This window comes from Pristiophorus japonicus, chromosome 27 (assembly GCF_044704955.1).
Source record: "Pristiophorus japonicus isolate sPriJap1 chromosome 27, sPriJap1.hap1, whole genome shotgun sequence".
Taxonomy (NCBI): Eukaryota; Metazoa; Chordata; class Chondrichthyes; family Pristiophoridae; genus Pristiophorus; species Pristiophorus japonicus.
In genome coordinates, this window is record NC_092003.1 from 7,736,402 (window position 1) to 7,752,087 (window position 15,686).

At 51.5% G+C, this 15,686-nt stretch overlaps 1 protein-coding gene across 1 annotated transcript in view; it reads left to right on the forward strand.

Annotated features, from left to right (window-relative positions):
* The window catches only part of nudt22 (nudix (nucleoside diphosphate linked moiety X)-type motif 22), a 56,219-nt gene extending 41,311 nt beyond the window's left edge, over positions 1-14,908 (forward strand). The window contains exons 4-7 of the mRNA XM_070868211.1: positions 1,585-1,692; positions 5,183-5,280; positions 6,003-6,096; positions 13,183-14,908. Coding sequence (XP_070724312.1) covers positions 1,585-1,692; positions 5,183-5,280; positions 6,003-6,096; positions 13,183-13,287 — 405 coding nt within the window. The 3' untranslated portion in view covers positions 13,288-14,908. The remainder of the gene's footprint in view (positions 1-1,584; positions 1,693-5,182; positions 5,281-6,002; positions 6,097-13,182) is intronic.
* Positions 14,909-15,686: the final 778 nt, after the last annotated feature.

Sequence of the window (15,686 nt, forward strand, 5' to 3'; positions counted from 1 at the left end):
CAGAAAAAATTTGACACTGAGCCGCATAAGGAGATATTAGGTCAGGTGACCCATAAGCTTAGTCAAAGAGATAGGTTTTAAAGAGTCTTTTATGCAGGGCCCAGCATAGGTTTAGGGAGAGAATTGCAGAGCTTGGGGCCCAGACACCTGAAGACAGTTAATTAAATAAATCTGGAATTAAAAAGCTAATGGTGAGCATGAAATAACTACCAGATTGTCGTAAAAACCCATCTGGTTGACCAACGTCCTTTAGGAAAGCTGTGGTCCTTACCTGGTCTGGCCGATATGTGACTCCAGACCCACAGCTATGTGGTTGACTCTTTACTGCCCTCTGAAATGGCCCAGTGAGACACTCAGTTGTACCAAACCGCTACGACAAAGCCAGCACTGTGGGAGCACCTTCACCAAGGCAGAGAAGTCCTGCTACAACAGGGTATTGGTGAGGCCACACCTGGAGTACTGCGTACAGTTTTGGTCTCCGTATTTAAGGAAGGATATACTTGCTTTGGAGGCTGTTCAGAGAAGGTTCACTCGGCTGATTCCGGAGATGAGGGGGTTTGACTTGTGAGGAAAGGTTGAGGAGGTTGGGCCTCTATTCATTGGAATTCAGAAGAATGAGAGGTGATCTTATTGAAACGTATAAGATAATGAGGGGGCTTGACAAGGTGGATGCAGAGAGGATGTTTCCACTCAGAGGGGAAACTAAAACTCGGGGGCAGAGTCTTAGAATAAGAGCAGCCCATTTAAAACTGAGATGAGAAGAAATTTCTTCTCTCAGAGGGTTGTAAATCTGTGGAATTCTCTGCCCCAGAGAGCTGTGGAGGCTGGGACATTGAATATATTTAAGGCGGAGATAGATTTTTGAGCGATAAGGGAGTGAAGGGTTATGGGGAGCGGGCGGGGAAGTGGAGCTGAGTCCATGATCGGATCAGCCATGATCGTGTTAAATGGCGGAGCAGGCTCGAGGGGCCGAATGGCCGACTCCTGCTCCTATTTCTTATGTTCTTATGTTCTTCTCCCTCATGCACTTGTCCAGCCTCCCCTTAAATGCATCGATACTATTCACCTCAAGCCCTCCCTGTGGCAGCGAGTTCCACATTCTCACCGCTCTCTGGGTAAAGAAGTTTCTCCTGAATTCCCCGTTAGATTTCTGGGTGACTATCTTATAATGATGGCCTCCAGTTAGGGGCCAAATGGCTGAGTCCTGCTCCTATTATGTTCTTATAACCACTTAGGACTGCAGCGGTTCAAGAAGGTGGCTCACCACCACCTTCTCGAGGGCGATTAGGGACGGGCGATAAATGCTGGGCTTTGCCCACATTCTGCAAAACACATAAAAAAACATTTTAAAAAGCAGATTCAATAAGGTGCAAAAAAGAATTGGATAAACACTTGAAAAGGAAAAAGTTGCAGAACTACGGGGAAAGAGCAGGGGAGGGGAGTGTGGGACGAATGGGATCGCTCGTTCAAAGAGGCGGCACAGGCCCGATGGGCCGAATGGCCTCCTGTGCTGTTGGATTCTTCATGAATGCCAGTCTCTGCAGTAATAATGAACACACAGTTTCTGCCCTTCTCCTGTTGTAGGCTGCTGTGAAAGGTGTGCCGGAAGAGTCCATTCAACTAGAACACTTGTCCGGGGAGTTGGTCGTCCAGGAACTCTTTTCCTCCATTTTAGGAGAGATTCGCGATGAGGTAAAACGTCAAACGTTCCCGACCAGAAATCCAGTGCCATTTGGCCCTCTCTTCTCTCATCCGTGTGTTCAAATCCCTCCGTCTGCTCCCCGCCTCCCTATCTCTGTACCCTCCACAACACCCCCCCCCCCCGCCCCCCGAGATCTCTGCGCTCCTCCAATTCGGGCCTCTTGCACATCCACCGATTTCCACCGGCGGCCCCAAGCTCTGGAACTCCCTCCCTAAACCTCTCCGCCTCTCTCTCCTCCTCTGTGTCAGCTGTGGCTCAGTAGGTAGCACACTCGCCTCTTGAATCAGAAAGTTATGGGTTCGAGTCCCACTCCAGGGAGTTGAGGACATAAATCTAGGGTGACACTCCTGAGGGAGCGCCGCACTGTCGGAGGGGCAGTACTGAGGGAGCGCCGCACTGTCAGAGGGGCAGTACTGAGGGAGTGCCGCACTGTCGGAGGGGCGGTACTGAGGGAGCGCCGCACTGTCAGAGGGGCAGTACTGAGGGAGTGCCGCACTGTCGGAGGGGCGGTACTGAGGGAGTGCCGCACTGTCAGAGGGGCAGTACTGAGGGAGTGCCGCACTGTCGGAGGGGCGGTACTGAGGGAGTGCCGCACTGTCGGAGGGGCAGTGCTGAGGGAGCGCCGCACTGTCAGAGGGGCAGTGCTGAGGGAGCGCCGCACTGTCGGAGGGGCGGTGCTGAGGGAGCGCCGCACTGTCGGAGGGGCGGTGCTGAGGGAGCGCCGCACTGTCGGAGGGACAGTACTGAGGGAGCGCCGCACTGTCAGAGGGGCAGTACTGAGGGAGTGCCGCACTGTCGGAGGGGCGGTACTGAGGGAGTGCCGCACTGTCGGAGGGACGGTACTGAGGGAGCGCCGCACTGTCGGAGGGGCAGTGCTGAGGGAGCGCCGCACTGTCGGAGGGGCGGTACTGAGGGAGTGCCGCACTGTCGGAGGGGCGGTACTGAGGGAGTGCCGCACTGTCGGAGGGGCGGTACTGAGGGAGTGCCGCACTGTCGGAGGGGCGGTACTGAGGGAGTGCCGCACTGTCGGAGGGGCGGTACTGAGGGAGTGCCGCACTGTCGGAGGGGCGGTACTGAGGGAGTGCCGCACTGTCGGAGGGGCGGTACTGAGGGAGTGCCGCACTGTCGGAGGGACGGTACTGAGGGAGCGCCGCACTGTCGGAGGGGCAGTGCTGAGGGAGCGCCGCACTGTCGGAGGGGCGGTGCTGAGGGAGCGCCGCACTGTCGGAGGGACAGTACTGAGGGAGCGCCGCACTGTCAGAGGGGCAGTACTGAGGGAGTGCCGCACTGTCGGAGGGGCGGTACTGAGGGAGTGCCGCACTGTCGGAGGTGCCGTCTTTCAGATGAGACATTAAACCAAGGCCCCGTCTGCCCTCTCGGGTGGACGTAAAAGATCCCACGGCCACTATTGGAAGAAGAGCAGGGGGAGTTCTCCCCGGTGTCCTGGGGCCAATATTTATCCCTCAACCAACATCACTAAAACAGATGATCTGGGTCATTATCACATTGCTGTATGTGGGAGCTTGCTGTGCGCAAATTGGCTGCTGGGTTTCTCACATTACTCCAAAAGTGATTCATTGGCTGTAAAGCGCTTTGGGACATCCGGTGGTTGTGAAAGGTGCTATATAAATGCAAGTCTGTCTTTTTTTAAGACGCTGCTTAAAACCGACCTCTTTAACCCAGCTTTTGGTCACCTGTCCCTAATATCTCCTTATGTAGCTCGGTGTCAAATGTTGTTTGATCATCGCTCCTGTGAAGCGCCTCGAGATGTTTTACTACGTTAAGGGCGCTATATAAATGCAGGTTGTTGTTGTTGAAGGTGCCAGCTCTTCCTGGGGTACACGACTCGGGGGACTGGATGTCGTGCAGTCCCTCGCTCAAGTGGGCAGTTCTCGCGTGAGCCTCGACAATGCCGCCTCTCGTGGCCAAAGCGTCTGTTGCCATGACAACCGGGCCTAGTTCCAATGCACGTCCAGCAAAAGGGGAGTTCACAGTTGGCGATCAGACGCAAGAGACCCGTCTCGTTTTCCTCTTCGTGAGCCCGGGACCACTGCCGCCATAGAATCACAGAATAGTTCATCATAGGCAGTCCCTCGGAATCGAGGAAGACTGGCTTCCAATTGAAGAATGAGTCCTTAGGTGGCTGAACAGTCCAATACGGGAACCACAGTCCCTGTCACAGGTGGGACAGACAGTGGTTGAGGGAAGGGGAGGGTGGGACTGGTTTGCCGCACGCTCCTTCCGCTGCCTGCGCTTGGTTTCTGCACGCTCTCGGCGACGAGACTCGAGGTGCTCAGCGCCCTCCCGGATGCACTTCCTCCACTTCGGGCGGACTGGTCTTTGGGCCCAGGGACTCCCAGGTGTCGGTGGGGATGTTGCACTTTATCAGGGAGGCTTTGAGGGTGTCCCTGTAACGTTTCCTCTGCCCACCTTTGACTCGTTTGCCGTGAAGGAGCTCCGAGTAGAGCGCTTGCTTTGGGAGTCTCGTGTCGGGGCATGCGGACAATGTGGCCCTGCCCAGCGGAGCTGATCAGCACGGAAGGAGGCCATTCGGCCTGTCGAGCCCGTGCCGGCTCTCAGCCAGTCCCACTCCCCCGCCCTTTCCCCGTAGTCCTGCAAATGTTTTTCTTTCAGATACTTATCCAACTCCCTTTTGAAAGCCACGATTGAGTCTGCCTCCACCGCCCTCAGGCAGCGCATTCCAGATCCCAACCACTCGCTGCGTAAAAACGTTTTTCCTCGTGTCTGCCTTTGGTTCTTCTGCCAATTGCCTTAAATCTGTGTGTCCTCTGGTTCTTGACCCTTCCACCAATGGGGAACAGTTTCTCTCCATCTACACAGTCCGGACCCCTCATGATTTTGTAGCCAATAGAAGAATACCAATTAACCCCCTGACCGAGATGGTCTGAACTTAGCACAGGTTGGGGAGGGACCCTGGGACTTTGATACTCAACCATGAAGGATGCACAGGGTTCTGCCGATGACATCAACCAAAGACCCAGTAAATAAATGTGTCCTTTTTTTTTTAAAAGGAAACGCAAACCTATCAAACTGAAATACTGTTACACCCAGTGTCCACCAAACACTCCCGTCTCTGCGGTGTCCACTGGTCGCGGGAGGCCTCATACATGCCGGAGGGCACCACGCGTTTCTTGTCGCTCTGTGTCTGCGTGTGTGCGTACCTGTGTGTGCGTGTCTGCATGTGTGCATGTGTGTGTGCGTGTCTGTGTGTGTATGCGTCTGTGTGTACGTGCCTCTGTGTGTGTCTGCGTGCCTCTGTGTGTGTGTGCGCGTGCCTGTGTGTCTGCGTATGTCTGCCTCTGTGTGTGTGTGTGCATGCCTGTGTGTCTGCGTATGTCTGCCTGTGTGTGTGTGTGTGTGCCTGTGTGTTTGCTTGTGGCTTTCATTTGCGGGGGACACGGACGAACAGAATGTGAATTTGAATTCTTGCGTAATTTTATTTCCTCATTTCTTCATTAGGTAAACGTCCCCTTAGAAAGTTTAAGCAGCCCCGTGCTGCTGGGAATCGTGCGGAATAATAAAAGTGCAGGGCGAGCCAGTGCGGAATTTTACGTCAGGTACGATATCTTATTTTATAAAAGTATTACTGTCCCTCCTTTTCCAGGACAAGAGGGTCTTTGGCTGTCTCTTCTAACCGGTTTGGAGCAGGTTACATTGACGACATGATTTACAGCACGGAATCAGGCCGTTCGGCCCAACTGCTCCGTGCCGGGGTTTATACTCCACCCCTCCTCCCACCCCGCTCCATCTCACCCCATCAGCATATCCTTCTATTCCTTTCTCCCTCATGTCAGCCGTGGCTCAGTGGGTAGCACACTTGTCTCTGAGTCAGAAGGTTGTTGGTTCAAGTCCCTCAGTACCGCCCCTCCGACAGTACGGCGCTCCCTCAGTTCCGACAGTGCGGCGCTCCCTCAGTACCGCCCCTCCGACGGTGTGGCGCTCCCTCAGTACCGACCCTCCGACAGTGCGGCGCTCCCTCAGTACCGACCCTCCGACAGTGCGGCGCTCCCTCAGTACTGCCCCTCCGACAGTGCGGCGCTCCCTCAGTACTGCCCCTCCGACAGTGCGGCGCTCCCTCAGTACTGCCCCTCCGACAGTGCGGCGCTCCCTTAGTACTGCCCCTCCCACAGTACGGCGTTCCCTTAGTACTGCCCCTCCCACAGTACAGCGCTCCCTCATGTTCACCTTCCGGCCCGGTGCCAGACTATGGAAAATGTTGCCAGACACGCTGAGCGGTGGGATGCAGTGTAACATGCTGTCCCTGTGTTTTTCTGGGCAGGTGTAAGCTAACCTCGGAGGAGGTGAGGCAGCGATATCTCATCGGTGGCCCGGAGGCTCAAGAGTCGACCAACATCATCTTCATCAAACAAGAGGTATTGCCTTTCTATCTGGACTAGAATACAAGAGGGTAGAAGTTATGCTGCAGCTGTACAGAGCCCTGGTTGGACCTCACTGTACTTATTAATGGCTTGGATGATGGATAGAAAGCCACATATCTAAGTTTGCTAATGACACAAAGATAGGCGGCATTGTAGGGCTGTGTAGCATAAAATTACAAACTGATATCAATAGATGAAGTGAATGGGCAAAACTGAGGCAAATGAATTTCATTGCAGTGAAATGTGATCTCATCCACTTAAATAGGATAGAATAGGGTAATTTCTAAATGCTGAAAAGCTAGAAACATCAGCGGTCCACAGAGACTTGGGAGTCCGTGTAAATAGATCATTAAAATGTCCTGAACAGGTACAGAAAATAATCAGAAGGCTGATGGAATGTGTTGTATATGAATAAAGAGTCTGATTGGATACTGTGAGCTCAAAATGAAGTGTGACCGTAGTCTTTTGTTGCAGTTCTCCAGAGTGCCTCTCCAGTCTGTGAGGCCTCCTTAAGTACCTGTGCTCCCAAGGGATTGTGGGATCCCTTGGGACTCCAGGGGATGAGCCCTCTGGTGGCTGCACAAGGTATATACAGGTTTACACATATAACAACATGCTGGTCTTTATATCGAGAGGACTAGAGTAGAAGGGGGTGGGAATTACGCTGCAGCTGTAGAGAGCCCTGGTTAGACCACACCTGGAGCACTGTGAGCAGTACTGGGCACCACACCTTAGGGAGGACATATTGGCCTCAGTGGGAGTGCAGCGTAGGTTTACCAGAATGATACCCGTACTCCAAGGGTTAAGTTACGAGGCAAGATTACACAAATTAGTGTTGTGTCCCCTGGAATTTAGACGGTTAAGGGGTGATCTGATTGAATTTTTCAAGATATATATTTTTTTAATTCATTCCTGGGATGTGGATGTCACCAGCAAGGCCCAGTATTTATTGCCCATCCCCTAATCGCCCTTGAGGACATAAGAACATAAGAAATAGGAGCAGGAGTAGGCCACATAACCCCTCGAGCCTGTTCCGCCATTTAATACGATCATGGACTCAGGTCCACTTCCCCGCCCGCTCCCCATAACCCCTTAATCCCTTATCGGTTAAGAAACTGTCTATCTCTGTCTTAAATTTATTCAATGTCCCAGCTTACACAGCTTACACAGCTCTCTGAGGCAGCAAATTCCACAGATTTACAACCCTCTGAGAGAAGAAATTCCTCCTCATTTCAGTTTTAAATGGGCGGCCCCTTATTCTAAGATTATGCCCCCTAGTTCTAGTCTCCCCCATCAGTGGAAACATCCTCTCTGCATCCACCCTGTCGAGCCCCCTCATAATCTTATACGTTTCGATAAGATCACCTCTCATTCTTCTGAATTCCAATGAGTAGAGGCCCAACCTCCTCAACCTTTCCTCATAAGTCAACCCCCTCATCCCCGGAATCAACCGAGTGAACCTTCTCTGAACTGCCTCCAAAGCAAGTGTATCCTTTCGTAAATATGGAAACCAAAACTGCACGCAGTACTCCAGGTGTGGCCTCACCAGTATCCTGTACAACTGAGAAGGTGGTAGTGAGCCGCCTTCTTGAACTGCTGCAGTCCGTGTGGTGAAGGTGCTGTTAGGGAAAGAGTTCCAGGATTCTGACCCAGAGACGATGAAGGAACGGCCGATATATTTCCAAGTTGGGATGGTGTGTGTGTGACTGGGAGGGGAACGTGGAGGTGGTGGTGTTCCCATGCGCCTGCTGCCCTTGTCCTTCTAGGCGGTAGAGGTGGCGGGTTTGGGAGGTGCTGCCGAAGAAGCCTTGGCAAGTTGCTGCAGTGCGTCTTGTAGACGGTGCACACTGCAGCCAGGGGGCGCCGGTGGTGGAGGGAGTGAGTGTTGAAGGTGGTGGGTAGCGGACCGCTTTGTCCTGGATGGTGTCGAGCGGCTTGAGTGTTGGAGCTGCAATCATCCAGGCAAGTGGAGAGTGTTCCATCACACTCCTGACTTGTGCCTTGTAGACGGTGGAACGGCTTTGGGGAGTCAGGAGGTGAGACACTCACCACAGAATACCCAGCCTCTGACCTGCTCTTGTTGCCACAGTATTTATGGGGCTGGTCCAGTTGAGTTTCTGCTCAATTGTGACTCCCAGGATGATGATGGTAGGGGATTCGGCGATGGTAATGCTGTTGTATAAGAACATAAGAAATAGGAGCAGGAGTTGGCCATTCGGCCCCTCGAGCCTGCTCCGCCATCCAATAAGATCATGGCTGATCTGATCTTGGGCTCAGCTCCACTTCCCTGTCCGCTCCCCATAACCCTTCACTCCCTTATCGTTCAAAAATCTGTCTATCTCCGCCTTAAATATATTCAATGACCCAGCCTCCACAGCTGTCTGAGGCAGAGAATTCCACAGATTTACAACCCTCAGAGAGAAGAAATTCCTCCTCATCTCAGTTCTAAATGGGCGACCCCTTATTCTGAAACTATGCCCCCTAGTTCGAGATTCCCCCACGAGGGGAAACCTCCTCTCTGCATCTACCCTGTCGAGCCCCCTCACTATCTTACATGTTTCAATAAGATCACCTCTCATTCTTCCAAACTCCAATGAGTACAGCCCCAGCCGGCTCAACCTTTCTTCATAAGGTTCCCTCATCTCAGGAATTAACCGCGTGAACCTTCTCTGAACTGCCTTCAGAGAATGTCAAGATATTAAGGGGAACTGATAGGATAGATAGAGAAGGTTGGGGAGTCTAAGTCTAGGGAGCGCAGTCTACAAATTAGAGCCAGACCTTTCAGGAGTGAAGTTAGGAACCATTTCTACACACAAAGGGTGGTAGAAGTTTGGGACTGGCTGAGGTGCTCTTGGTGAGAGCCGGCAAGGGCTCGACGGGCCGAATGGCCTTCTGTGCTGTCACTCTTCTCTGATTCTTTCGGATGAGACGTTAAGCCGAGGGCTCCGTCTGCAATAGTGGATTCAGTATTAACGTTCAAAAGAGAATTGGATACACTGTGTACTTAAAAAGCGGAAAATTGCCCGGGCTATTGGGAAAGAGCAGGGGTGGGGAGTGGGACTAATTGGATCGTTCTTTCCGGGAGTGGGCACGATGAGCCGAATGGCCTCCGTCTGTGCTGTATCATTCCATGGTTCTCCTCGGTGTCCTGGGCCAATATTACAATCACCAAAACCAATAATCTGGGGCCAATATTTATCCTTCAACCAACATAACAAAAAAACAGATGATCTGGGTCATTACCGCATTGCTGTTTGTGGGATCTTGCTGTGCGCAAATTGGCTGCCGCGTTCCTCACATTTCAAAAGTCACCACACTACCTCATTGGCTGGAATATTGACTGTAAGCTCTGGAGGGGGAGGGTGAACAGCCAGTTGTCGTGGTGCATATAGGTACCAATGATATAGGTAAAAAACGGGATGAGGCCCTACAAGCTGAATTTAGGGAGCTAGGAGTTAAATTAAAAAGTAGGACCTCAAAGGTAGTAATCTCAGGATTGCTACCAGTGCCACGGGCTAGTCAGAGTAGCAATCGCAGGATAGCTAAGATGAATATGTGGCTTGAGGAGTGGTGCAGAAGGGAGGGATTCAAATTCCTGGGACATTGGAACCGGTTCTGGGGGAGGTGGGACCAGTACAAATCGGACGGTATGCACCTGAGCAGGACCGGAATCAATGTCCTAGGGGGAGTGTTTGCTAGTGCTGTTGGGGAGGGGTTAAACTAATATGGCAGGGGGATGGGAACCTATGCAGGGAGACAGAGGGAAGGAGAATGGGGGCACAAGCAAAAGATAGAAAGAAGAAAAGTAAAAGTGGAGGGCAGAGAAACCCAAGGCAAAAAGCAAAAAGGGCCATATTGCAGCAAAATTTTAAAAGGGCAAAGTGTGTTAAAAAGACAAGCCTGAAGGCTCTGTGCCTCAATACGAGGAGTATTCGTAATAAGGTGGACGAATTAACTGCACAGGCAGCAATTAATGAATATGATATAATTGGCACCACAGAGACATGGCTCCAGGGTGACCAAGGCTGGGAACTCAACATCCAGGGGTGTTCAACATTCAGGAAGGATAGACAGAAAGGAAAAGGAGGTGGTGTAGCATTGCTGGTTAGAGAGGAAATTAACGCAATAGTAAGGAAGGACATTAGCTTGGATGATGTGGAATCGGTATGGGTGGAGTTGCGGAATACCAAAGGCAGAAAACGCTGGTGGGAGTTGTGTACAGACCACCAAACAGTAGTAGTGAGGTTGGGGACAGCATCAAACAAGAAATTAGGGATGCATGCAATAAAGGTATAGCAGTTATCATGGGCGACTTTAATCTACATATAGATTGGGCTAACCAAACTGGTAGCAATACAGTAGAGGAGAATTTCCTGGAGTGTATTAGGGATGGTTTTCTGGACCAATATGTTGAGGAACCAACTAGAGAGCTGGCCATCCTAGACTGGGTGATGTGTAATGAGAAAGGACGAATTAGTAATCTTGTTGTGCTAGGCCCCTTGGGGAAGAGTGACCATAATATGGTAGATGGAGAGTGACACAGTTAATTCAGAGACGAGGGTCCTGAACTTAAGGAAAGGTAACTTCGATGGTATGAGGCGTGAATTGGCTAGAATAGACTGGCAAATGATACTTATAGGGTTGACGGTAGATAGGCAATGGCAAACATTTAAAGATCACATGGATGAACAATTGTACATCCCTGTCTGGAGTAAAAATAAAACGGGGAAGGTGGCTCAACCGCGGCTAACAAGGGAAATTAAGGATAGTGTTAAATCCAAGGAAGAGGCATATAAATTGGCCAGAAAAAGCAGCAAACCTGAGGACTGGGAGAAATTCATAATACAGCAGAGGAGGACAAAGGGTTTAATTAGGAGGGGGGAAATAGAGTATGAGAGGAAGCTTGCCGGGAACAAAAAAAGTGACTACAAAACCTTCTATAGATATGTGAAGAGAAAAAGATTATTGAAGACAAACGTAGGTCCCTTGCAGTCAGATTCAGGTGAATTTATAATGGGGAACAAAGAAATGGCAGACCAGTTGAACAAATACTTTGGTTCTGTCTTCACGAAGAAAGACACAAATAACCTTCCGGAAGTACTAGGGGACCGAGGGTCTAGTGAGAAGGAGGAACTGAAGGATATCCTTATGAGGTGGGAAATTGTGTTCGGGAAATTGATGGGATTGAAGGCCGATAAATCCCCGGGGCCTGATAGTCTGCATCCCAGAATACTTAAGGAAGTGGCCCTAGAAATAGTGGATGCATTGGTGATCATTTTTCAACAGTCTATTGACTCTGGATCAGTTCCTATGGACTGGAGGGTAGCTAATGTAACCCCACTTTTTAAAAAAGGAGGGAGAGAAAACGGGTAATTATAGACCGGTCAGCCTGACATCAGTAGTGGGGAAAATGTTGGAATCAATTATTAAAGATGAAATAACGGCGCATTTGGAAAGCAGTGACAGGATTGGTCCAAGTCAGCATGGATTTATGAAAGGGAAATCATGCTTGACAAATCTTCTGGAATTTTTTGAGGATGTAACTAGTAGAGTGGACAGGGGCGAACCAGTGGATGTGGTGTATTTGGACTTTCAAAAGGCTTTTGACAAGGTCTCACACAAGAGATTGGTGTGCAAAATCAAAGCACATGGTATTGGGAGTAATGTACTGACGTGGATAGAGAACTGGTTGGCAGACAGGAAGCAGAGAGTCGGGATAAACGGGTCCTTTTCAGAATGGCAGGCAGTGACTAGTGGGGTGCCGCAGGGCTCAGTGCTGGGACCCCAGCTATTTACAATATACATCAATGATTTGGATGAAGGAATTGAGTGTAATATCTCCAAGTTTGCAGATGACACTAAACTGGGTGGCGGTGTGAGCTGTGAGGAGGACGCTAAGAGGCTGCAGGGTGACTTGGACAGGTTAGGTGAGTGGGCAAATGCATGGCAGATGCAGTATAATGTGGATAAATGTGAGGTTATCCACTTTGGTGGCAAAAACACGAAGGCAGAATATTATCTGAATGGTGGCAGATTATGAAAAGGGGAGGTGCAACGAGACCTGGGTGTCATGGTACATCAGTCATTGAAAGTTGGCATGTAGGTACAGCAGGCATTGAAGAAGGCAAATGGTATGTTGGCCTTCATAGCTAGGGGTTTTGAGTATAGGAGCAGGGAGGTCTTACTGCAGTTGTACAGGGCCTTGGTGAGGCCCTCACCTGGAATATTGTGTTCAGTTTTGGTCTCCTAATCTGAGGAAGGATGATCTTGCTATTGAGGGAGTGCAGCGAAGGTTCACCAGACTGATTCCAGGGATGGCTGGACTGACATATGAAGAGAGACTGGATCGACTGGGCCTTTATTCACTGGAGTTTAGAAGAATGAGAGGGGATCTCATAGAAACATAAAATTCTGACGGGACTAGACAGGTTAGATGCAGGAATAATGTTCCCGACGTTGGGGAAGTCCAGAACCAGGGGTCACAGTCTAAGGATAAGGGGTAAGCCATTTAGGACCAAGATGAGGAGAAACTTCTTCACTCAGAGAGTTGTTAACCTGTGGAATTCTCTACCGCAGAGAGTTGTTGATGCCAGTTCATTGGATATATTCAAAAGGGAGTTAGATGTGGCCCTTACAGCCAAAGGGATCAAGGGGTATGGAGAGAAAGCAGGAAAGGGGTACTGAGGTGAATGATCAGCCATGATCATATTGAATGGTGGTGCAGGCTCGAAGGGCCCAATGGCCTACTCCTGCACCTATTTTCTATGTTTCTGTGAATTCCCTCCCTAAAAACAAAAGTGCTTCATTGAAAGTGCTTCATTGACTTGTGGCTCCACAAACAGCCAAGTCACTGAATATATTTAAGAGGGCGATAGATATATTTCTAGAAGCAAAAGGCATCAAGGGGTATGGGGAAAAAGTGGGAATATGGTGCTGAGATAGAGGATCAGCCATGATCATATTGAATGGTGGTGCAGGCTCGAAGGGCCAAATGGCCTACTCCTGCTCCTATTTTCTATGTTTCTATGGGACGTCTGATGGTGAAAGGTGCTATACAAATGCAAGTCTTTTCTTTTGCAGGACATCCTGACGTTGGAGGCCGACGCGGACCGCTGGCGAGACCTGTGCCCGTCGGCCAAGGGCGGGGTCAAACTCTACTCGCTGGTCCGGCCCCGACCCGGTTGAGTTTGTGGCTGCTGGACAGCTTGGGACAAGGGAAATTGGGCAGGGGGTGGGGGCGGGGGGGGGGGGAGACTAACAACCAACCCAATTGGAGGTGGGGTGGGCAGGTCCAGCGGGCTCTGAGTGGGGGCAAGGAAGGTTAAGAAAGGCAGGTTAGCGTTTCGGCCTTGTTCGGGAGGCCTGTGGCCATTCGCAGAGCCAGTTATCGCTCTATGCCAATTCCGTCCACCGTAAGGAAGGGGGGGGGGGGAATCCCACACAACACGTCGGGGCACCCGTGCCACCAGTGGCAGTGCGACTCCGCCCCTCCCCCTCCCGACTATCGTGGTCCCCGTTGCCGGGACAACCAGCAAGGCCGAGAGCCTGAAGGGCGGGCGGGCATCGGTTCGAGAGGGGTCAGGGGCTCTTCAGGCCCTTCGCTGCGCATGTCTGGGCGGCCCTGCACCGGGCTTCCCGCGGAAGCTCAGAATCGGGGCGGGGTGGAAACCTAGGCAGATTCTCGCCTCTCGGACCCGGGTTCGAATCCAGCCACCCCGCTCGCGGCTGAAAATCTCCGCTGTCTTGAAGTCAGCTGGATCATCGCACCTCCAGTTACCCAGGGAGTCAATGTAATGTATTTGCTTCATGGGTTCTTTGCTTAAGAATTCATAGCAACGCATTGCTATTAAGAACTAGTTGGTTTATTAGCAAAAGGTTTAACAATCGCACTACGCATTACCAGTTCATCCACCAGGCTCACAACCACCTGCCTCACCGTGGATCCCCTGAACCCAACTGGCCGGGGTTTTATTGAGTCTTGTGAACATCACCTGACTGGCTAAGCCCCTCCCGACTCAACAGCTCGACAACTATAACATTCAATCAAGTTCCCCCTTCTGGCAAGGGCACGAGAACCTAAAATTTCCGAATAAAACTTTAAAGGAAACTCAGTTCAAATTTAAAATTCTGTTGCCCGGGGGGGTGATGATGCACTCCAGTCCCTCCGGCGCCCACCTCTCGCGGAAGGCCCGCGAGCGTACCGGTGGACACCGCGTGCTCCATCTCCAGGGACACCCTGGCTCGGATGTAACCGCGGAAGAGAGGCAGGCAGTCGGACTGAATAACCCCCTCGACCGCCCGCTGCCCGGACCGGCTGATGGCCCCCTTGGCCAGGCCCAGGAGCAGACCAATGAGGAGGCCTTCCGACCTGCCCGTTCCCCTCCGCACCGGATGCCCAAAGATCAGGAGCGTGGGACTGAAGTGCAGCCGCAAATCGAGGAGCTGACAATAGCTCTATAAACCTGTGAGCATACTCACGGGTGCGTACATTACAGGGAACAGGCGGGGAAGTGGAGTTGAGGCCAAGATCAGTTCAGCCATGATCTTATTGAATGGCGGAGCAGGCTCGAGGGGCCGAATGGCCGACTCCTGCTCCTAATTCTTATGTTATTTCGAACATGGGATAAACACTCAAATCTACTCCCCCGATCCAAGAACTGCCAATATCATCAAACAGGCCGAGGGAAGTGGCGGGGCAGGGGTGGTGTAGGAGGGGGTGAGGAGAGGAAGATCTTTATTCTTAATCTGTTGTACTTCACTTGACCAGAGAGACTTGATGCCGATTAAAAGACTTACATTTATATAACCTACGATGTACAGACTAGAAACAGGCCATTCGGCCCAACCAGTCCGTGCCGGTGTTTATGCTCCACTTGAGCCTCCTCCCGTCTTTCCTCATCTAAATCTATCAGCATAACTCTCTCTTCCCTTCTCCCTCAAACGCTTGTCCAGCCTCCCCTTAAATGCATCGATCATCATCATCATCATCATAGGCAGTCCCTCGGAATCGAGGAAGACTTGCTCCCACTCTTAACATGAGTCCTTAGGTGGCTGAACAGTCCAATACAGGAACCACAGTCCCTGTCACAGGTGGGACAGACAGTGGTTGAGGGAAGGGGAGGGTGGGACAGGTTTGCCGCACGCTCCTTCCGCTGCCTGCGCTTGGTTTCTGCGCGCTCTCGGCGGTGAGACTCGAGGTGCTCAGCGCCCTCCCGGATGTACTTCCTCCACTTAGGGCGGACTGGTCTCTGGCCAGGGACTCCCAGGTGTCGGTGGGGATGTTGCACTTTATCAGGGAGGCTTTGAGGGTGGTCCCTTGTAACGTTTCCTCTGCCCACCTTTGGCTCACTTGTCGTGGACGAGTTCCGAGTAGAGCGCTTGCTTTGGGAATCTCGTGTCTGGAATGCGGACAATGTGGCCCTGCCCAGCGGAGCTGGTCGCGTGTGGTCATTGCTTCAATGCTGGGGATGTTGGCCTGGTCGAGGACGCTAACGTTGGTGCATCTGTCCTCCCAGGGGATTTGTAGGATCTTGCGGAGACATCGTTGGTGGTATTTCTCCAGCGACTTGAGGTGTCTACTGTAC